General features: G+C 43.1%; 1 protein-coding gene across 2 annotated transcripts in view; it reads right to left on the reverse strand.

The window, feature by feature from the left end:
* The window catches only part of EPN2 (epsin 2), a 38,853-nt gene extending 15,199 nt beyond the window's left edge, over positions 1 to 23,654 (reverse strand). Inside the window, exons 1-3 of one of the 2 annotated variants that reach the window (XM_081169540.1) lie at positions 23,467 to 23,654; positions 8,448 to 9,226; positions 1,159 to 1,271 (exon numbers count right to left, since the gene is read on the reverse strand). In XM_081169540.1, the coding sequence (XP_081025666.1) occupies positions 1,159 to 1,271; positions 8,448 to 9,042 (708 nt within the window). In that variant the 5' untranslated portion in view covers positions 9,043 to 9,226; positions 23,467 to 23,654. Of the gene's footprint in view, positions 1 to 1,158; positions 1,272 to 8,447; positions 9,227 to 22,858; positions 23,089 to 23,466 lie in introns of those variants that run through there. The other variant, XM_081169541.1, reaches the window with a different exon arrangement.
* Positions 23,655 to 24,713: the final 1,059 nt, after the last annotated feature.

The following is a 24,713-nucleotide window of genomic DNA, read 5'->3' on the forward strand; positions in this document are numbered from 1 at the left end:
TACCAACAAGCTAAGCACACTAAAGCTCAAATATCTACTTAGGTAAATGCAGGAGCTATAAGAATCACAGAATCATAGAATTGTACAGATGGAAGGCGTCCCATAGGTCATTGAGTCCAACCCCTCATCCTGGAGGCCCCACATAACAACCAACATTTGCGCCCGTCTGCCTGGGGCATGATAGCCAGTGTGGTTGCGGTGCTCCTGCTAGCTGAGGTAACGCTGGGTGGGGCTCGCAGCCCACACTGGCCCAGAAGCTCCCATGCATCAACAGGCAGTCGCTGCTGGAGCAGCCTGTGCTCTGGAGGATGGGGTGGGTGCTGCTGACAGCTGCACCACTCGGGAGGGGTGGGGTAGAGGGTGGCCCATTCTGCTCAGGAAGGACAGGCTGCCCATGAAGCCTAGGCATGCACCCAGCATCCCATTTCTATGGTAGATGGAGGGGGGGCACGTATTGGAGCCTCACCTGGGCATGTCCACCTGGGCCCTGAAAGCGCCTTTCTGGTAACAGCCCCCAAATGCGGAATCCCCACCCCTGCCCACTCCTTGTGGCACCAGGGACAGAACTTCCAATTTCCCAAAGCCTTTTAAATAAAGCTGTGATTTCAATATTGTTTAGCTCTGTTCATTTTTATCCCCCTGCTCTCTGTTTTGAATTGGCCATGCTGTGCTTTCTTTTTTTATCAATACATAAATACCAAAATGATCCAACTCCTCTTTCAAAACTTGTACCTTCCACTGACAAGCATTTACTTTCTTTTGAGGCTACGCACTTTGCCACCATCGGAGAGTTCCTGTTATCAGTGCTCAAACTGGAAAACTGACTTGAGCGAGCACATCGTCCTGCAGTTCTAACACTCTGTTTCTCTACTAGATGGACTACTGTCGTTTCCGAAAGGAGAGTTCGCACATTTGGCGGCAGCTGTTGCTTCATAATACTGAACACATGCTGAATAACTGCTGCTGTCAGTTATCATGGATCACTGAAGCCAGGAGGCAACTTTTCTTGGCAAATTTCTCAAATTACTTTGAGCTGCTTGATAAGGAAAGGGACCATCAATCCCTACATGCTGTCTCCTCTCCACCACCTGGTATGGAATTCTTAAAGTAGGCCAATAAGTATACACTAACATTTACAAAACTACAAGAGAAACTAACCTGTTCTGCAACTTCTCTGCTCATTGCCAGGGCCAGCTGCAGCTGCAGCTCTTCCTCCCCGCTTGTCTGAGGCCGCGCCTGCTCCAACTCTGAAGACACTCGAGGTGATGTAGCTATTTGGAGAAAACAAAAGGCACAAGCCCAACTCGATTTTAGCAAATATGTTTCAGCAAATTCCTATTAGTCATCCTGAGAACCAACTGTTCCAGATTATACACAGCTGGGCCATAGGTTTATGATATTTTTGCCCCACCTTTTGACCATAAGGTCCCCAAATCAAAACATTAAGCACAATCATTGTAAAAGTCCAAATCGTGTAAGAATCCATTTACATCTAGCAAGATCAGTAAGGTACTCTGAACTGCCGGGGGGGGGGGGGGGGGGGAGTAACCCTGGCATCTAAACCACCAACACTTATTACCACTCATCTCAGGGGGTGGGCAGGGGGTGGAGCAATGAAGACACACACACACACACACACACACACACACACACACACACAAGCTCTTCCTTAAAGAGCTCCTTCAAGATCTGCCTCTAATAACATGTTTTTCATGGATTCATAGAATTGTAGTAGAGTTCGAAGGGACCATGAGGGCCTGCTCTCAAAAGTTACAGGCCCAGAGAAAATACTGCAAGTTCCACAAGCCGATGTTTCCCATTTGACATAACTGAATGTACACAGCTGGGGAGATGCTGATGAGGGAGGAATCTACAAGACAGTGCAGCAATTTCAACATATAATACTATGGTGGCTGCAGGCACTACGTTCCCACCAGCTTAAGTTTTTAAGAGCTAGTAAAGGTAAAGGGACCCCTGACCATTAGGTTCAGTCGTGGCCGACTCTGGGGCTGCAGCGCTCATCTCGCTTTCTTGACCGAGGAAGCCAGTGTACAGCTTCCAGGTCATGTGGCCAGAATGACTAAGCCGCTTCTGGTAAACCAGAGCAGCGCACGGAAACGCCGTTTACCTTCCCGCCATAGTGGTACCTATTTATCTACTTGTACTTTGATGTGCTTTCGAACTGTTAGGTGGGCAGGAGCAGGGACCAAGCAACAGGGGCTCACCCCGTTGCGGGGATTCGAACTGCCAACCTTCTGATCAGCAAGTCCTAGGCTCTGTGGTTTAACCCACAGCACCACCCACGTTTAAGAGCTACTGCCCCTCTAATTCACTGCATAAGTGTGGAGGTGGATATTTTTCCATCTAGTTAAAGCTTCCGGGGAGTCGTTGGCGATCAGAGTCACCAGCCTCTGGAGTTACTTTTGGAATGTGAAATTTGCTGTGTTGCCTTTGCTCATTATCTTTTAGGGAGCTAGAGTCAAAATCCGAGCAAGTGGGGAGCTCTCGTCTAGGACAAATGTGGGGCTTCTGGCTGGAAATTTTGGTTTGCATGTATATTGTGAACTGAACCATTGCATTGTGAGGGGAAGGCAGGTTATTTATTACATTTATATCCCACTTTTCCTCCAAGGAGCTTGAGTAACATTCCTCCAAGGAAGGAGAGTCCACCACCTCTCATGGGAGCCTGTTTGTTCCACTGCCAAACAGCTCTTACTGTCAGAAAGTTTAGTAGGAATCTCCTTTCTTGAAACTTGAATCCACTGGTTTGGATCCTATCCTCCGGAGAAGGAGAAAACAAGCTTGCTCCATCCTCCATGTGACAGCCCTTCAGATATTTGAAGATGGCTATCATATCTCCTTTCAGTCTCCTCTTTACTAGGCTAAACATACCCAACTCCCTCAACTGTCCCTCATCAGCCTTGGTTTCCAGACCCTTTATCACCTTGGTTGCCCTACTCTTCACACATTCCAGCTTGTCAATATCCTTCTTAAATTGTGATGTCCAGAAGTGGACACAGTACTCCAGGTGTGGTCTGACCAAACCAAACCAGTGGCTACTGTCACTGGCCAGGGGCTGCTTCCCCTGTCTTTCCCTTAGAGGAGGAGGAGGCCGAGTCACCAGCCACTGAAGCTATGCAGTGCTCAGCTCCACGATTGGCCTCCTCTTCCCCCTCCTGCCGCTCCCATTAACCTCAGCAAGTATGGGCAATGATCTGGGACAATGGGAGTTGTAGTTGACCTAGAAGGCACCAGTGCCATTTTGGATCCCTCGAGCTGGACAGCAATTTCCAGTATACCAGCATGCAAGCTATGCCAAAACACTATCTTCCATGCTAGAACTCCCCACCCCTAATGACACAGACACCTACCATACAGCTAGCAGGCTATTTCACTCCACAAGGCACTTGTCCTTGAGCAACAAAACAAAACTCAATATTTTGGTGTACCAGCTGTGACCAACACTCTCAATTTGGAAAAAGGCTTCAGTTCTGTGCTTACCTCCAAGGACTAAGTTCCACTGAGCTCGCCTCTGAGCAAATATGCACTGGATTATATTGCAAGACATACTGCTTCATCACACCACAGCTTTCTGTATTCAGTTACCTTTTAAAGCCATTTTAAAGCTTCTTCTGCTCAATGGTTCTGACCAATTTAAATTCTTGACTGTGTTTCATATTAAGACATACTGATTAAACCAAATCAGTTTTCATTAAATTTTATGAGGGGAGCGATAAATTCCATCTACACAATGAAGTGTCCTGTCATCACATGTTTCATGCAAGATTTAAATCAATGAATGAAGCTAGTGTTGTCATTAAGATTTCAGTACTAACATTCCACACACACACCCGACACACACACTTATCCAGTCTTTTAATTTCTAGAATTACCAAAAGATCTGTGCGTTATCAGCAAAATGCTTGATTTGCAAGGGTCTAGCATAAAGGGTGTTGCCTTAGCAAGACAAAGAGATTCTTATTCCACAGCACATGATAGTTAAATCAGACGTTTATGCAAGATGGCACTGAATAGATCCAATTTTGACATCCTAAGCCCTGCTTTGTTACTGCTTTGAGAATTTTTGAGATTAAAGCTTCTCAGACCACATGAGAATCACTGAAGGATGTTTCCTCTTACATAAAAATGCCCTATGTTGCCTTGGGGAATATACTCCAGGCTACGGTAAAGGGACAATATTCCCAATTTTGGCAGTCATTAAAAACCGAATTCTCCTCTGTCCCTGAGATTTGCAATAATGTTTCATACATTTTTCCTAGATGTTTTTCTATATTTTTGCTGGATTTCAGCCATTATTGTTGTTGTTGTTATTAAATATATTTGTATCTTGCCTTTCTCCTATGCTGGGGTTTGAAGCAGCTTACAACAGTAAAAAACAACAACCCAACATTATAAAATACATAGTAATAAAAACAAACTAGTTAAAAGTAATAATTCAAATATATCAGAACACATTTGGAACCAGCATCAAAAACCCTGTTGGCCTTTATGGCAGCCCAGTGATTAGCATTGCCTGCACCTTAGTTTCCAAAGGTTTCCCTGAACAGGAAAGTCTTAGCCTACCCAGCAAAAGGATAACAAACAGAGAGGGAGACAGTTTAAACCATGGGCACGCAAACTAAGGCCCGGGGGCCGGATCCAGCTCAATTGTCTTCTAAATCCAGCCCACGGACGGTCCGGGAATCAGCGTGTTTTTTACATGAGTAGAATGTGTACTTTTATTTAAAATGCATCTCTGGGTTATTTGTGGGGCCTGCCTGGTGTTTTTACATGAGTAGAATGTGTGCTTTTATTTAAAATGCATCTCTGATAGGAAACTAAGTGATGTTTAAGAAAAGGTTGAAATTTGAAGTAATATTATGTTTAAATTAAGTTATAAGTAATTGATAAAAACTATTTGAAGTTTAGAGACATAATATCTGAGAAGTACAAAATAAGAATTGAAACAAGGTAATAAATTGCTGTTTTTAGTTTTATCACAGAGAACGCAGGGAAGGGAGATGTGAGGAAGTCCAATTAGTTATACAAAAAAAGTGTTATGAACAGTTATGTTTTTTTGCATTCTGTGTTTGTGTTGATGTATGTTTTTCTTTGTTTGTTATGTGTTTGGTGAAGGGATTGTATATGTTTGGTGATTTTTTCCTTTTATGTTTGAAAATTGAATAAAAAATATTATAAAAAAATAATAATAAAATAAAATGCATCTCTGGGTTATTTGTGGGGCATAGGAATTCGTTTTTTCTTCTTTTTCCAAAATATAGTCTGGCCCCGCACAAGGTCTGAGGGACAGTGGACTGGCCCCCTGCTGACCCCTGGTTTAAACTCTCTTGGGAGGGATTTGCACAATCTGTGAGCAGCAACAGAAAACGGCTCCCAGCAAGCCCCACCTAGCACAGCCATTTACCGGTACTTCCTTTTAGCACCAGACATACCTCATCTTCCTGGATTTGGGGGGATAATCACAATCATGCTCCTTGTTTCTGTGTGTGTGTGTGTGAATGCACACATGCATGTGCGATTGGGGTAATGCTGGCAGTTAAACTTGACAGTTTACTATTTGTTGTGTATGTAAACTGCCTAGAGAAGTTCTGCATTTGGTGATAAATCAGATACAGTGGTACCTCGGGTTACAGACACTTCAGGTTACAGACACTTCAGGTTAGACTCTGCTAACCCAGAAATATTACCTCGGGTTAAGAACTTTGCTTCAGGATGAGAACAGAAATCGTGTGGTGACAGCACAGCGGGAAGCCCCATTAGCTAAAGTGGTACCTCAGGTTAAGAACAGTTTCAGGTTAAGAACGGACCTCCAGAACAAATTAAGTTCTTAACCCGAGGTACCACTGTGTGTGTGTGTGTGTGTGTGTGTGTGTGTATTTGGGGGGAGCACTTGAAACATCATAGGGCTTTCAAAGCAACAGCCCCACCCTTGGGGGGTGGGGAGAAGGAGTAAAGAAACATGGTAACTTTCCCCACCCTCCACTACACAGCAGGATATTAAATACAGTGGTACCTCAGGTTAAGTACTTAATTCATTCCGGAGGTCCGTTCTTAACCTGAAACTGTTCTTTAGCTAATGGGGCCACCTGCTGCTGCCGCGCCCCCGGAGCCCGATTTCTGTTCTTATCCTGAAGCAAAGTTCTTAACCTGGGTTAGCAGAGTGTGTAACCTGAAGCGTATGTAACCTGAAGTGAATGTAACCCGAGGTACCACTGAAAGGGTAAACTATCAAATACATTACCCTATCCAAAGAAGCAATATTCCAACAGCAACGCTATATCTATCCTTCGTTTTAGTTCTTTGATTGGGGATTAGTTTCTGGAAAGAACAGGTATCAGTTTTCATCCCAAATTAATTGACTGGAATGCATGTGAATGATGGCCAGTATGGGAAGAGCAAACAAAGGGGAAGAGGGAGTTCCAGAAAGGCTATCAGTTTTCACCATTTAGGAGCGCGCTCGCACACACGTGTGTGCACACGCTCACACTTCAGAAGCTGGACAGGAAAAACATAAAGCACTTTTTTTAAAAAAGGCACCATGATACTAAAGCCAAATAATGAGACCTGGTAATGAGTAATGAATATTAGTGACACTAGACCTTTCCAGCAAATGAAGGGAGTTGGGGAACCTAGATGTTACACTCACTTCAGGCAAAAACCATCAACCTCCAAGCATACATAACCACTGATTTCCAAGCACCTTTAACTACCCACAAACAAAACACTGTTAATAATCACAGAACAGCTGAGAATAAGAACAAGAAGGGTCTTGTAACTCTTTTAAAACTAACATATTTTTATGGAATACTTTTTTTTACTTAATCGGCTGTATGAATATTCAACAGAAAAAAAGTTTATAATGTTATCATGCATGGTGGGAAAGAAATGTCTAATAACATTAAAAACTACAAGATCAGTGAAGTTATAGGACTGACCCATATAGGACTGGCCCAGTGAAGTTATAGGACTGACAACATACATATTGCTCTGTATCCCTCCAGAAGTCTGCTTAGTATCAGGCAGTTTTTTAGTAGTCTGCTAAAAGACCAGCAGCATGCATCCTCATTGTGTTTCTTACACAGCCAGCATAGAAACACAAGCTACAACCCTCTCAGCAGACCAGTAATATTTTTTTTGAAGGCTAGTTGCTTTGGATGACCTATTTACAAGGCTGGACTAACATGCAATTAGATGACATACGGGCCACTGACTCAGGTAGCTTCCTCCACACACCAGAGCATCAGACCAACTCATGGAGGATCACTCTAACAATAGCTACTAGCCTTGACAGCCATGCAGTATTTGTAAATATTTCAGAACATTACAACTGAATAGTGAACACCTCCCTTAGCATTACATTTTAAGAAGCGGTGGCACTGTGCACTGTTAACTCGCTAAGTTTTGCATAAAAACCTGTACACAAATATATATGGCCTAGTTCACCCTTAACACCATCCCCATTTCTGCTACTGCCATAATAACACTAAGCTAAGTCATGATTTAGCTTAGGTGTTATGCCTGACCCTGGACTCTCTTGTGGTTTGTCTCTTGAAAGAAGCCACAAGCTGTAGCCAAGGTTTGTTCTTGGCTTACCATCCAGAATTCATTTGGGAGAGACAAACCATGAGCCCAGGTTCACACAAAGCACTAAGCCAAACCATAGTTTGGCTCCAGTAGTGCTGCAGCAGCAAGACTAGGAAAGGAGTGAAGCAGTATTATTTTTGCTCTGGGTGCTTCTTTGTTCATGCTGATCTCGTTTACTGGGCCTATCAGATGTGTTTCCTAAGAATAGTCAACTGGGAAAAGTTAATTACAACAGTGATATTTAAAAAACGGTATTCCAGTTGCCCACTTTCACTTCTACTGTGCTCATTCACTATGTTACTAGTTAATTTTATGTAACAGTCATCTCCATCAGTGATAAATTTTCACAAAGTGATACAGTAGCATAGTTTTTCTAGTACAACACCTATTCTCAGTCTCCTCCTATCAAGATAATTGAGGGCTCTGTCATGGTAAGTATAGTTCTGGCTCTTTTTTAAAGTCCTCCACCCAAAAGCATGTGATACAGGGCACTGTGCAGTTTTACTAGTAAAACACATCGAGTTACAACCCGCACAGCATGGGCCTTCAAATTAGGAGGCTCTTCTGTTTCACATGTACCTATCTCAACTGGCTAACTGCACATACCTCACAGGTTCAACACAATTGGCTTGAAAATCCACATTTCCTTTGATGTACCCACCAATCAGGAGAGAGACAACCTTTGGAGAAGCACAGAAGCCCCTCAATCAAGCATATAGCTTGTTATTGTTTTTATAATGTACTTTTAAAAAAATTGTTTAATGTATCCTTTTATAACTGTAGATTGCTTTTGAGACATTTGGGTAGCAAGTGACAAATAAATGTATTAAGAAAATACTTACACCCGTGATAAGAAGCCGGTGAGCCTCCTGATTTGCCATATTCTTGCTCCGAGTAGCTGGTGGAGAGATTAGGCTGGCTGGAGCCTCTGCCAAAGGTTATCTGATTACTACCAACCCCAGTGGCCACCTGTGCCATACGCTCTTTGGTCTTCAGGGCTTGGGCCCTCTCTGTCTTGAGCCGATCGTCATCTTTCAGGAGGGACACCAACTGCTTGGACTTCTCCCGCACATTGATGCCCTGGTCCTTACCATCCCGGTCAATGTACTGGAAATCCTTCAGAGTCTGGATAGCAAAGATGTTCTCTTTGCATTGCTGTGCCACCCTTTCCGACCCAGTTTTAATCAGGTAATCCAAAAGAGTTAAAGCCTTATAAACATGCCTCCAGTTTTTGCCATGGTCATTCAGCCGCTTCCAGATCATGCTCATGATTTCAGAAAAGGCCACCACATTGTATGTTAGATCTGCTATTTCGGTCATTAAGGAGCTGGATGGGCCCCAGGGGTCATTTGAAGTCGCTTCCCGGACTTTTATTTCAGCCTCTGAATAATTGTTCACAATGTTTTTCATTTGTCTCCTAATCGAAGAAGATGTCATTTTTATCTCCTCCTAAATCAAGGCAGGTTCCCCCCACAAAGACCTCAGAGACCGGCCACAGTTTTCTCCAATTTTCAAGTCCCTGTGATATGAAGACACGATGTGTGTGACCAACTTGGAGCAAGTTCTGGTAAAGTCATTTCCTCCCCTCACGAAAGGTACAAAAGAAACTGGAAACTCTGACCTAAAAAAGAAACACAGAAAACTATCAGTTGCCATTTTAATTGTTCACTTACATTTAAAAAAGCTAGCCAAAGCAAACATTCAGATTTTCCCTGAACTGTCACCAAAAGGTAATTTTCTTGTTCTAGAACTACAGAACAAAATTATTACACCACAGATAGGGTTCCCCTCACAAACCAATTTCATAAGCAATCTGTATATGAAATCCAGACACAGGCACAACAGCCCTAGTTGCAGAATAAAGTGCCAGGAGAGAGGAATGGAGTGAAGTGAAGATGAAAGTGAACATTGTGACACTGGACTTCTGGTTTGAAGCAAGTTCTGTTGAAATTACGTACTTCCTTCCCTTTAAGTACACAACAAATTTAAGACAGTCCATCCTATTGGAGGCACAGCATCCACCAGAAAGGAATCAACTCAGGGCTCAAAGCCCCGTTGCCCTCCTACACACACACACACACACACACACACACAAATACAAAAGCTCCCAGCCATTATCAGGAGTTCATGCACACCTCACTTCCATTATCCAGTTCTCTCACACACCCAAAGACATTATAAGTCAAGAGCACTACGCTTTTGTCAAGATGCTACTTGACCAGGGTAGGGGAGTCACAAAGTGAGTCAGAAAACAATGCACAGTAAGATGTTTTCATTATAACTGTGCATTAAATAAATTAATCTAGCAGATTACCGCAAAGTCACTAAACAAACTTGCAAACTCAGCAAAAGTAGAGGCCCCCACACAGCAAATGAACTTGCAACTGCAGCAGGAAACCAAATTAAATTTCATGCAGCAGCTGCTGGTTGAAAATACCAGAACAGGAACACCCACATGAGGTGCCTTTTCAGAGGCAGAGAGCTGCTAGAACAGTTGCAGTAGCCTGTCAGTTTATTGTCAAAGAGCACTCTCTCGGTCTCTCTCAGTCTTGTGACTTATTCGTGCAACTGGAATGCCATCCGCAGTGAAGTTCAACTGATGCCTACGATGTTGTCACTGGTTTTGTCAGACAGGCCTCAACAATTTTGCCTTCCCATGGCTTCATCAGTGGCACAGCAGCTTAGTTGCATCGCCGTCCACATCCTGGGTTGTGACTTGCATGGCAGGAGCGGCTGCTGAAAACTAAGGAAGCTAGAGAAATTTGCAGTCAAATCCTACTGCCAAAACTGCACTGAACTACACTATGATCCCTTTACTACTATGGTTTTCAGATATTCCACCATTCCCTAAAATGTCTGGGGTACAAAAAATTTAAAATGTCAGATGAAGCTGGCCAAAATGATGGGAGTCCATCAACATCTGCTGAGCTACAGGTTAGCAAACTCCTGCTCTAGAAAAATTCAGGCACCCCAAAAGACCTTTTTAACACAATTAATGCATATGCTCCTAACTATAAATTAAGGTTCCTGTCTCAAACAGCTTCCTATTCAAATGTACTAGGCACTCTACCTCCAAGGAGAAGTTGTTTACGTTTTAAAAATGGCAATACAGCGTCATTCTCCACCACCACAAGCCCAGTTCCAGAAGTGAGCCTGCTCAGGAAAATTATCATATCATATCATATCATATCATATTATTACACACAGAGTATATATGCAGCCATAGTACATTCTACAATGTATTTACATTACACAACTTAGTCTCTATATCAATCTAAATCTCATAGATGATAATACCAGTTCAGGAAAGACCTTAGAAACAGTGACTCCCATGGTAGTAAGGTGGGTTTCATCACCATCCCATATACCAGTTCAAGTGGGGGCGGGGGGGGCTCCCACTACAAGCTTGCCTTATAACTAAACCAGCCCAATTTGGTCCACAAAGAGGTATACAAAAGAGGATGCAGAGTTGAAATGACCTTCCAAGGTTTCAGAAGCTTTTACACACACACACACACACACACCAACCAAGATAGCATTCAAGCTTTTAATCAAGTAACTGTAGGTGTTTTTCCCATCTCTGAGTGCTTGTGGGAAAGTGATGTGAATGTATGATGGTCAGGTGCGTAGCCTACTAACCCATGAACTCTGTAACCGGATTTAGCGACCTGCAGCACAAAATATGCGTATGAACACTGTCATAGGCATCTAGCATCACATGAAGTGATGCAAATGATCTGATGCCCAGAGCTCTTCTGTGAATCAAGTTGACCCCTTTTGCCTCATCAAGAATGTGATTTCTGCAAACTGTCAGGGGGTGGGGGCGGTGAGAGAGAGAAACAGATCCTAGATTTTTGCTACTTCCAAGTCCTCTTGAAATGGGTGGGAGCTGAGGACTTGGCACTTAATTCTGAACAAACATGGTGAGAATTGGGCTTACAACCTTGCTACACCAAAGCATATAATAAAAGCCTGCTTCTTTGCCTCATGGTGGCATAGGGAGTGGGTGATTTCTACCAGGGAAGCAGCAGGAGAAAAAGGGCTGAGCTCTTCCTCCATCCACCACGCCGCTGCTCAAAATTGCCCCTTTCTCATTAAGCATTGTAGCAAAGAACTGGGCTGTTTCTTTTTTTATTACATACATCCATCTGCAACATTTAATTAGATTCTTAATGATAAGTATGTAAGTGAATGAACAAATTGCTTTGGGTACCAATTGCGCTGCCTAAGAACACATGCTTTAAAAGTATTTCAAAGACTTGTTTCCAAAACTAAACGGGGGGAAACACAACTGTTCTGTATGATGCTGCAGAGAAGTGTGTATTAAAAGAAGCTATGAAACTGGGCACAATGCATAAAAGCCCACATGCAGAACACATATTAGGTCTCCTGCACCATTGTGCAGAAGAGAAAAAGCAGCAATTCATGTGAATAGAACAGCATGGAGTGCTGGAACAGCCCCACACACGCTGTCTCACTCTCACACAGGCTATTTAAACACAAAGTTATTCAGAGATGGGGTCAAACTAGGGTTTGGGAAGCAAGCTTTCGTTCAGGAAGGGGGCAGGAACCAGAACTACTCTTCTGAAGTCTACACACTGGTCTTCTTCAAACTCCCAGTCTATGAAAGGATGACGGCAGCCTTCAAACAATAAACTTATGGAAGTTTTCCATTTCCTCTTTCATCATTCAAACAGTATGCCTGGTTACTGAGAAAAGTAGGCAGGTGGCAAGAGTCAAAGAAGGTTAATTGTCTAAGGGGCTCGTTTCTCCAAGATAAAAGTGTATTCATAGTCTAAAGTATTTTGGAGAGGGAGTTAAAAGACATTTCCCAGTAGCAGGTTAAAGAAAGAAAGATCCCAAATATTGGAATTTAACTCTTGAATAAGAGTTTGTGGACAAAGTATGGACTATGCCAACCTTCCCCAACCTGATGCCCTCCAAATGTTGTTGGATTCCAAATCCTATCAGCCACTTCCAACGTTGTCAACGGGCAGGAATGGTGGGATTTTAATCTGGTCACATCTGGTGGGCACTATCTGGGTCGATTTTGTAAAATAACTGTACTTTTTCCACAATGAAATCTATAGGAGGAAATACAACTGGCCTACCTTACATGGTAATAACACTCAAGTAAGTGTATGCGATGTGCTCTGAACACTTAAGAAGTGTTGTTATATTATTTGTCATGTTATCTCACACCACTTTTGCATGGAATTTAATGTGGTGCACATAGAATTCCCAGGTGGTTCCCCACTGAGGCACCAAACAGATATAGATCCATCAAGCTTCAACAAGGTTCACAGGACCCTGCTCTGGGACCTATGAACTACAGATTATGAACATGAGTATTACAAGATTTGAGGCTTTTGTCCTTAATTTAAGTAAGGCACCCCCAAAAGATTCCTCTTTCAGCCATCAGAAGTATTAACAGGGCAGGGACAGGAAGGATGACAGGAAACCTGAAGCAGCAAGATGCTGTGTCAATGAAGTCGTCTGGATAAAAAAAGAAAAACACCGCAAACGAAAACCACATATTATTAGTCATTCTGAGCAAAGAAAGGAAGAAACTGTAGAGTTAGTAAAATAGTGGAGAAATTCTGTTGCATCACCATATAATCAACTTGCTGTTGAAAACAGAGAAGGAGAGAAGACTAGGGACACACCTGCCCTGATCATCTGACATTTAATTGAAGGTTGACATTCTCCAGGTTTCTCTGCAGATGCAAAGAGGCCACACTCTAGCTCCTGGTAGCTCTATGGTGAAAGACTTGTACCTTTTGCATCAAGAAATAGAGCTGAACACCAGTTCTGCTCTAGAACCAACGTAGTCAAAGCATATCATCACACAAGGATGTGATACTCACGTAGACTGCACTGTGTTCATTTCAAAACAGAACTTGGCCAGTCAGACATAGCTTGACCAGTCAGAGAGTTATTTGAGTTCTTAACAAATAAAAACTTTTTATTCTTTCTTTCTTGGCTGGGGGTCAGAATACCTCAAAGATATCAAAAAATAATGTTTTGATGTTTTTGTATGTATGTGTTACCTCTTGACAAATTTCAAAGCAGTGGGAATTACAAAGAACAAGTAGTATTTATAAACATTATTCTCTGGCAGAAGTAACAACCAAAGTGGGGTATACAATCTGCAGTTGTACAATATTCAAACATGCCAGCCAGCCTGTAGAACACTATGCTGCTGTCACCAGAAACCTACAGCACTTTTGCATTCATGTGTGTCTAAACTCCAGGGAGAGTTACTCCAATAACTTGCAATTACTCTCTGAATTACCAGCACCAAAAGATCACGTCACCATTCTACACAAAAAACGGATAACCCAGCAGGTCCTAAGGGTGTTAAACTTCTACAAATTGTTAATGAAAACTGCAGACTTCGGCAAGGGACAGAACTAAGTGTAAAACAAGCCACCCCCCCCCATTTATTTCCAATTTATTCAACATCTGGAGAAAACCAAAACCTTTGCCCTGCTTTCCAGAGTTATCAGGTCCATTTCAATGTGCACATAGTTAACAAACATTTATTTATGGAAATGAGTGCTAGCATGGATAGACCACTGCAAAACACTTCCTAACAGGGTTAACAGTTTCAGCACCCAAACAAGTTTGTATGTTTTGGTACTTCATGAGAGTTGTCAAAAGCTTTTAGTTTGAATTACACTCAGTTCCATTTCTGCTAGTTATTTTTTAAAAAAAACCAAACCTGCAGAAGCAGATTACAAAATCAGATACTATTCTTAAATATCTAGAAGCTGTTTTTTTTAAAAAAAAGGAAGAAAAAGAAGAAAAGCTAACATTCTGAATGTATTCCGCAGATGTTTCTGAATGCAACTAAGATAAATGCAGTCTTACTTTGTTCAGGCTTCAGCTCTCATCAACATTCAGCTGCACATATTCTAAGTCATTTCAAGCCACGCTTTAAAGATTTAAAAATATGAATTAGGTGGATTAAAAAATACTAATTTTTAAAATAAACTAGATGGACACTCATTGGATACGAAACTATTGTCTACCCAGTAAAGCGTAGCCATGTTCTTCAAATCTCTACTGGGGGGAAATCAGAAATTCAACAACAGCAGCAATATATAACATTTGGAGCACTGTTAGGATTTCATGATTTCCAGGCTGTATTTTGGGATGAAAGCCACTTAGTAAAACCATCTTGCAGCAGCAATTGTCTTTGCCACAACAAGACAAAGTCAAATTAGGAGGAATAGCACAGCACAGATACAGAGAAAATCAAGTGCCTCAGATAAATTTTACTTCCTAGTTTACTGGCCTGCAGAGCGGGCAGCAGCAGAGTCCTGGAAAGGCAGTCAGGTGCAAGCCTGAGTATGTCATAGCAGTTGGACCCATCATTCCCCCCCCCCCCATTCCACAAGCTGGCCATTTATGACCAAAAAAAAATAAAAATCGCTAAATTTCATCACAATATGCCAGCATTTTATTGGTGCCAGAATGCCTTTGTCATTGCTTTCTGATCCCATCCTCCAGTACATCCCCCCTATTTATACTCTGCTCCATCTATTTACTGTTCACTGACATTTCACACAAGTGGGTGTTCACTTGCTCTTCTACTGGAGGGGAATAATGTTTCCACAAAGCCTCTGCTGTCTGTTCCTTTCCCGAATGCCACTTTCTGTAAATTGGCTCCAGGAGAAAATGTACATTCCCTTCTTCTCAGACACGCTCCTTTATCACAAACAGCTTTGCAAATATCCTTCTCACTCTGGATACAAGTTAACCTAAGATTTTACAAGCATGAGGCAGCATTGGGTTTAGGCAAGGTAGGGGCAGTGCTACCTGCACTAACTGGAGGGAGTGTGACAGCATTCAAAGCTGAGAGCACCGTAACTTGCAAAAGGCGGCAATCATACTCCTTATCATAGAGTCATGATAAATTTTCTGCAACAGGGAAGACTTAGGCCACTGTTCCTGGATCTGGTGCCCTCCAGATGTTGCTGGACTGCAACTCCCAGCATCCCCGTCCCTCGGCCATGCTGCCTGGAGGAAGCAGTAGTCCAACACATGTGGAGAGCACCCGGTTGGAGAAGGCTGGTGTCAGGGAACTGCCATCGGAGGGACAGGTGGTGGAAGGGCTCACGGAGGCTGGGAGAGACCCAGCAGCTGAAGCAGGAACCAGCAGGGGGAGAGGTGGGTCTCTGAGGGAAAGCGAGCAAGAGGGAGGGCTCAGGGACACGTCCAGTGAGAACAGTGGGGAGGTTTCTGAACCTCCCATAGGGAGACCCACTCCTCGCCGGAAACTGTCACGCCGCGAGTCCAGAAGACGTGTTTCCGTTAAGGAGCTTTTATGCTGGAAGCGTTTCCGAAAGCAACCACTGTCGGAATCTGCAAGTGACTAGAGCAGCCATGTCTGAGGGGCTCCGTCACAGACAGAGGTTTGTGGACTTGAACAAACTCTGAGGGACTACGATTTTACGCACAAGCAGCTCATCATCCCATCACAGCTGGGTTAGGCATTTTCATGAACAAGGCCTTTGGGCTTGACGTTGAGAAGAGCTACTTTAAGTCTCTTGCGCACACAAAATCTTTAGCGTACTTTCAATCTTGCTCAGAAGGAGCAGCCTTCGCAAAGGGAAAGATTTTTGCAATTCATCATTTTTAACTGCTCTAACCCCCCTGACAACTGCACTTAACAAAGAGGCTCTTTGCCATCTGTTTAAGTGCCTAAAACAGAATGCCTGTGTTGAGAGTCACCTTCAGCACTTCCAACTTAACACTATTAATTCAATTAAGACCAGACACTCCAAGAAAGACACAATGCTACAGATGCACATCAAGACCTTATGGCAAAAATGATGGACGGCAGGAAGGCAAGGAAACATTAGTAAAAGTAAAGGGAACGCTGACCATTAGGTCCAGTCGCGGACGACTCTGGGGTTGCGGCGCTCATCTCACTTTATTGGCCGAGGGAGCCGGCATACAGCTTCCGGGTCATGTGGCCAGCATGACTAAGCCGCTTCTGGCGAACCAGAGCAGCGCATGGAAATGCTGTTTAGCTTCCCGCTGGAGTGGTACCTATTTGTCTACTTGCACTTTGACGTGCTTTCTAACTGCTAGGTTGGCAGGAGCAGGGACTGAGCAACGGGAGCTCATCCGATCGCAGGGATTCAAACCACCAACCTTCTGATCAGCAAGCCCTAGGCTCTGAGGTTTAACCCACAGCACCACCCACGTCCCTCCAAGGAAACATTACATCTCAGCAAAAGAATGGAAATAACGCTGAGTCCCAAACACAGGTGAAGTTCTTTCATTGTCTACTTCAAATGCAATGCTACCTCAGTGTTGCCAAGTAATGGCTTGTAAATTTACAATCTGAACTTAACTTTTACCCATTGCAATGCAGGAAACTGCAGCTACCAATATTCAGCAGGTTAGCAGATACAGCTATTGTACACAGGCTGTAGGTGATGAAGAATTCATGCCTTTGTTAAAGAATTGAGGAATTATAGTACCAAGGAAAGTATGCTTGACACTTAGTCAACTGCAAACATACCAGCCAAACATACCCACTCATAATGACTCTTTGTCTGATGTTACTGGAAAGGGGTGCTCCAAAGCTAGAAGGCACAAACTTAGATGCACTTTATTACCGTTAACAAAAATCCTGATTCTCATCAAGATGTTTCAAAGCTCACTCAAAAATCACAAGCAATATGTTCACTGACAGACGTACAATGCCACAGTTTGCATTCTGTAACAGAAAACATTTCAGAGCAGATGTCGTGTTCATGCTTCCAAGTTGTTATTATGAACAGAACATTTTGAAACTGAAATACCTGCAAACAAGTCCTCTTAAGGGTCACAAGAACTGGCAACGTGTAGGATTCGCTGGTTTATTCAAAGTCTCCCAATAAGTAGAGGCAGGGGACAACAACAAAGTATAGAACGGCAAGAACGACCTGTTTTGTTTCACAGGTTTACAAACACTTTCTGCAAAGCTCTTAAAAATAAGCTGCATGCTGAAAGAGAGTCATGTTAATTGAAGTATTTAAGTCAGCAGGATACTTGTTCAATTTCAACACCCTGCCTATCAGAAGCATCAGGCATAGTTAAAAGAGCAAAAAGTTGCAAAAGCCAACCACCTTAGGATTTCTTGTTTACCCACGAAAACATTATTTAATCATGGCTTTGGAGAGCTGATTATTTCAGTTCATGAATCCCGACAATTCACAAAAAGCAATTTTTTTTAACCTTCAACCTACGTAATTTAAAAAGAAAAATTACCGTAGCCTTCAACACCGCTGAGGGAATAAGACACCAAATAAACATGGACAACATTGCAAAATAAAGGCATTCCAAAATGTAAGTATAATTTTCCCTATAAAAGAAACAGGAATTGCTTCAAGAAGCTTCAGACTATCAATATTTCCATCAGGTAAAATAATTGGGCACTGGAGTTACACAGCAGAAATTCAAAGAACCAGGCTTTTGAAATTCTGTTCTAAAGGAATTAAACATGACTGAGCCATCATGTATGGTAAAACAAACAAACAAACAAACAAAAAACCATTAGGCGTTGATGCCTATTATTCCTGGTTATGTCCAGTATTAGAAATGTGAGCTACTAACAACCAAGGTTGCTCTAAAAATCATCGGAGACTCCAGCGAGCAGCCACAGAAGCTATAGAAACTAAGGGAGAATCAGGGATCGAAACTCATGAAGGCTGCTCTGAGGACTGATATCCTAAACACACATTCTTTCCATGGCCCATATATTTCAGTGGGGTTTACTTAAGAACAAGCCTAGTTAGGACTGGAAGAGAGAAAAACAACACACCGTTCTGCTGCTTTCCACAACTACTCCATCCACCACCATTATTTTCAACCAGGGACCGATTAGCATGTAGAAGGAACAGCTGCTACAAACCATAGTCAAGAAGGAAAACTGTGTTCTGTCTCGTCCTGAATGCCATAGGTTCCTTGCTTCCTAAAAGCCAACATTAGTTTTCACTCGTCAGTTTCTTCAGAGATAGCTTGTAGTAAATAAGGAGATGCACTTATACTGTAGCCAACGAATGTTAACTGGCTCCAGCTTTAACCATGTGTAAGCCCTGTGAACATCCAGGCATAACGTATCACTGGAGCCAGACTGATGGGACAGGCACAGCCCTACCCAATCCATCTTGGTCTGATGCAAAGGTAGAAACTGAGGAAGAGAACTGGTCATTTCTGCCTTTTTATTATATTTAACATTTGCATCTCACCCTTCCTCTAAATACACAGCACAGTTGGGAAGGTTACACTAGAAATGACCTGTCCAAGGCCAGATCGCATCCCATTTTCCAAACCCAACGCTCTAGCCACTGCTCCCTACACTGACTTGTATTATTTATTTATTTTATTGCATTTACATCCCACCTTTTTTTCTCCAAAGAGCTTGAGGTGGTGCACATGGTTCTCCCCATTCTCATTTAATCCCCACAACTCATGTATGAAGTGGCAGGCTACAGCAGCTTTTCACATTTTCGCCCTTCAGGGAATACCTTTCCGAATGGACTGCTCTGCTAGGGAACCAGTTGTGTTGCATATCCTGAGAGCACCTAAAAGACCTGCCGGGTTTCAACATCACCTTTCATGAACCTTGCACACAACACAGCACTTTGCAAGGGAAGACTTCGTGGCAGTCGAGCTGCCTCAGGTAAGATTGTCATTGCTGACCACACACAGGAATGTTTGCTGAGCTTCAAAGTTCCCTCAAAGACAGTTTGAAAGCATCACAATTCACAAGAAGGAATGGGTAGCATAACAGATAATTTGGTTACAGCAGCAAAATTGCCTCAACCCAAATCCTACAGAGACAGAATAGTCTATGTTAGTGCATGCTGATTTCTGAATTCACCGGTTAGAAATATGTATATATCCTTCGACTTACGAATAACAAGATTTTAAAAATCCACTGTTGCAAACAGGGCTGGATTCACCTCCAGGCTGCACTACAACAGCCAGAAAGCAGGCCAACATACACCAAGCAAAATAAATTTCATGGTACCATTATGTGGGAACCCCAGCTTTGAGCAGTACAGTCGTACCTGGGAAGTCGGAAACCTTGTGAGTCGAATGTTTTGGCTCCCAAACGCTGCAAACCCAGAAGTGAGTGTTTCAGTTTGCGAACTTTCTTTGGAACCCAAACGTCCGACATGGGTTCCGTTGGCTGCACCTTGGTTTCCAAACATTTTGGAAGTTGAACGGACTTCCGGAATGAATTCTGTTTGACTTCCAAGGTACAACTGTAGCTCCCTTAGGTGTCTCCCAAAGCAGTGGCTGTAGAAAATGGACCACTGCTGAGGTGGTGAGGGGGCCAAGGAAAGATTGACAAGGTGGTCCAAAAGGTTACATAGACTGGATCTGGCCCACAGGCTGCCAGTTCTCTGGCCCAATATAATGACTAGAACTGATCTCCAACTTCAGAACTGTTTGCATTTGTGGCGATCTTTTACAAAACTGTAAGATTCACTGCTTAGAAATTTTCTAACATTAAGCAGTCTATTTTTTTTCCATGTAAGCAAACAATAAATGAATATGGCCACCACAGAAGTTATTTGAGGCTTCATCCCCACAAGTGGTGTATGCCATTTAGCAATAGCGTAGAGCAACTATTTTTAAGGATTCCCTGAGATCATGCAGGGAAAATGCCATCAACTTCAAGGCACAAAGGCATCCAAGGAATCAACTCTACCCTGCTAAGCTTGTCAAGTGGCTACAGAAAGCTATCCGGTTTATTTATACCAAGCACAATACATATTACAGTATTCCTAAAAGCTGCAAACACCCCAAAATATTCATATCTACAAGTCAGTACTTGAAAACTCATCTGTCTAGTTTGGCTGGTTTAGTTTGATCCGCGACATACGTCAGCCAGCGCTGCTCTGCATGGAAATTACACACAAGACATCTGCTAAGATCAGAAGGAATTAAGGTAATCTGAGAATGTCAGTAAATAACATTACCAAAGAATACTTCCATTCCAATTAGAAATTCCTTTTAGGCTTCAATCCCATACACAGTAGGAGTAAGCCCCGTTTAACTCAATGGGTCTTACTTCTGTGCAGGCATTTGTCAGATTATGTTGTTAGAGATGGTAAATGGGAAAAAATTAACTATTTCAATTATTCTGTAGTTTTCATGTACTGCCAAAAAAATTACCCTAAAATGGCTGTGAAACCCTAAGTAGCTGTTTCACATACCATACAATGTAGTACAATAGAAATTTCCATTACCTCTAAAAAATACCAGTCGGATATGTAAGTTAAGGCCACACAGGTGTATTTCCATTATTACAATGTTCAATTCAGCATGTAAGAGGAAACACATGTGAAGCTATTGTAGGAACATGTGCTTCTCTGTAGTTTGGTCCTACAAATAAGTTACTCAGAATTCAGTCTCATTTTTAAATGGAATTTACTCCCTGCTAAGCATTCTTAGAACTACAGTCAACTACAAGCCCATTCTTTCACAGAAGTAAACCTTAGTGAAATATATAGGTTATAGTGCTGAGTAACCTACAGTCACGTTAGGCACTCTTACCTAATTTGGAAGTGGAGGAAGGGGGGCGCTTTTTAAAAGACGAAAATTCACCACACATATTAAGATTTATTTCTCTGATTGGCATTAAGTAAAAACCAACACAGAACACAACTTAAGTTTCTTGGTTATTGTACTAGGAATAACAAAATAATTCAGAATATAATCAAGAGCACATATTACCAGTATTAGCAGAGAGATTAGATTTTCATCATGGCCACTAACTTTTTTTCAGATCGGAACAGTAAAGATGTTTTTGTACAGTTATAGTAGAGCAGTAGAATCATTTTGTGTTAGCAAAGCTATGTATCATGTTCAAAGGGGTAACTCCCTACGCAACTACAATTTTAATGCATATTTTAACATTATGTTCTCCAGATCCAATAACATTACTTTCAAACATCTCTCAAACTAATCAGATTTAAAAAAAAAAATGAAGAAAAAGTCAGCTGCAAATCCACAAGTTGAGAGTGTCAGGGGATTTAAAATGTATTCAGTTAGATAGATATGAATTGTGCAGCTCATCAACCCCCTTTCTGAGAAATTTTAATCAAATCTAGGCTAGACAGAAATGGAAAACAGATATTTCACTGCCATTAGCTGTTCCGGTATTGCAAGGATAAGCTTAGATTTGCTGCTGGGGGGGGGGGGGATCAGTGGCTACAGACTTTGCTGCCACAATATGAAGAAACTGTTGCTGCCAGCCTAATGGAGACAACAAAGGCTACTTGGAATGCAGGGTGTTAATTTCAAGGCAGCATTACACGCCACCTTGACACACTCGTGCACAAACACACGGAAAAACAAAAGCCTTCCAAACCTTGCCCAAGCCCATAAAACACCCCCATACACACCCTGCTTGTTCATGCTCCCATTGCAAACCATGTATGTTCACAGACATGTGTTCCCATAAACTGGTTTCCTCTGTAGAGACTCCCCAAAGCATAGCCCCAAGAACCCACACCCCTCAACGTTTCCCAGTGTCTCTTCTCGTCCCACCCATCTCACAGCAACATAAGCCAACACAAATAAGCTTAGCATGTGCCTTCTGGATGCACACAGACACAGCACCCTCGACAAGAGCCAAAGCCCCACGATCCAACCCACTTCCCCATTATCTTCCTCCTTTCCTTCATGCACCCCACTTCACTATCCCCAAACAACCACCTTCAAGATATCTAGTCACTTTAATCCCCAAACACGTCCCTCTACTCTACACCCATAAATCCAGCTCTCCCTCCCATGCTTATGAGGCACCCTGTTTCAGGAAACCCCAATTTATTATCGCATGCCCCACCTCTTCTGCATCTGAGGAGTCTCACAATAGCCAGTATAAACAGAAATATATTTACAAAACCAGCCTATGTATCAGGTAAGTTAGTACTAAAAACAGCAGTCCTGTAAAAAGAAACAAAACTCAAAATCTTCACATTGAAATGTTGACCCTTTGGAGAGCAGAGCTTCATAATGGATCACTTACTGAACTCACCCTTACCGAGTAGGGTATGCATGTGTGCAATTGGTAAGGCACTGTGAATATATACGATATGGTACCTAGATGTAACAGATACTTAATGCATATATATATATATATATATATATATATATATATATCCATAACCTATGTGTCAGTGCATAAATATTTTAAGACGCCTATGTTAATACATCAAACGTAGCAAATACTTACTAGTCAGTTCAGTTTAGCACACAGAAACAAAGCAAAACAGGTTAAAAGATGCAGAAACGAAGCAAAACTGGGAAGATTTAAAATGCCATAGCGAAGCACACACTCAAAAAGAGGGGGGAAAGGCACCCCAGGTAATATTTACAATGCCCAATTTAACCCAGCAACAAGCCCATCCATCCATCTGTATTGCCAAACCAGCTAAAAATGCCACATGGGGAAGAGGCAGAGGAAGCAGCGCCAATTGGGGGTGGGGAGCAAAGATGCATACCACGTCTCAGAGGCGCTTGCCCCCCACCCCCAAGATACCCGCTTTGCAGACCCCGCCTCAGGCAACCCCGAGCCCTGGCCGACCCCCCTCACCCAACAAAAACACCTCCCCCCAATTCTTCCTCCTCCTCCTCAGCCCCACACCCGCCCCCGTCTGCCTCGATACACCCGCTTCGGGGACGCACACGCCCCCCACCCAGCAGCCACGCTTGCTCTTTCCCCACCTCCCTCCAGCCTGCGGCGGGGGCTGAGGGAGGGTCGGCCGCCCCTTCCCACCGCCGCCACCTGAGGCCCAGGTCCGGCCCACCTCCCCTCCATAAAAAAAAACAACAACCCCCCACCTGCTGCTGCTGCTGCTGCTTCTCTCGCAGGGCCCAAGTGGCTCCTCCGGACTGGAGCGCCGCCAGGAGCAGCAACAGCAGCAGGAGGAGCAGGAGCAGGAGGAGGAGCGTCGTGGTCGCCGCCGCCGCCGCCGCCTCTCGGACTGGGTTTGACACCCGCCGCCCACACGCGCCATCCAACATGGCGGAGGGAGGGAGGCACGGAGAGGGACGGGGAGAGCGAGACAGGCAACGCGCGCTCCCGCGCGGGCAGGCGAGCGCGCCGTCCCGCCACAGAGAGAAACAAGTGGGCGGGTGGGGGGGGGGGCTTCTCCTGTCTGTTGTGAGCGCGCGCGCGCGTTCTCGCCCATGGTTGTTTTCCCTTCCTCACAAGTGATAATGTGAGGATTTTTTTTTTTTTTCTCCCTCTCAGGAATTTTATCCACCCGCATCTGTTTTTCTTTGGAAAGGGTCGGGTGGGAGGTCGTAGGAAATGGGAGCCCTAAAAAAGGAAAAGGAAACCATCTATGTGGGGGCGAGTGTTTTGTGTCTGTGTGTGTAAATAAATAAGATCACGCCCTCTTTTATTTGGCTTGCTCTTTTTTTTTTTTTTTGAGGTGGGATATAAATAAAGATCCCCGCTTTTTGAAGGGGGAAATGTTGAGGGGGCGTCTATGGGAGTAAGGCTCTCGCGCCCCCTTTAGGGAAGCAAGCACATATTTGTATACAAGAAATAAATGGCTTTTTTGAGGGGGGGAGTCTAAATATAAAGACTAGCCTCCCCCTTCCTTAGGGGTTGAGCGACAGTGTGTATATATACAAATAAATAAGATTACTCCTTTTTTGCGGTGGGGACAGTCTATATCTGTGCATAGATAAAAACCCACCTAACCCCTTTTGGTGGGGAAAATGTAATCGAAGCGTATGTGTATATATAAATAAGGCTCGTTCTCTCTTTTTTTATTTGTATATACAAATGACTTCTTTTTGAAGGGGGGAGTCTTTTTTGTGAGTTAGGGGAGATGTTGAAGGGAAGTGTGTGTGTATTAAAATGAGGCACTCACACATCTCTTTTTTAGTGGTGAAATAAACATAAGACCTGCCCCCTCTCAGGTTTGGTTTTGTGTTTTGTTTTTGTTTGTTTGTGGAATTGCATCAGGAAAATATTACCCAGGGGGTGAAACATCTCTCTCAGATAGATAGATAGATAGATAGATAGATAGATAGATAGATAGATAGATAGATAGATAGAAAGATAGAAAGAAAGA

This window comes from Podarcis bocagei (genome assembly GCF_964188305.1).
Source record: "Podarcis bocagei genome assembly, chromosome: 14".
In the NCBI taxonomy this organism is placed as follows: domain Eukaryota; kingdom Metazoa; phylum Chordata; class Lepidosauria; order Squamata; family Lacertidae; genus Podarcis; species Podarcis bocagei.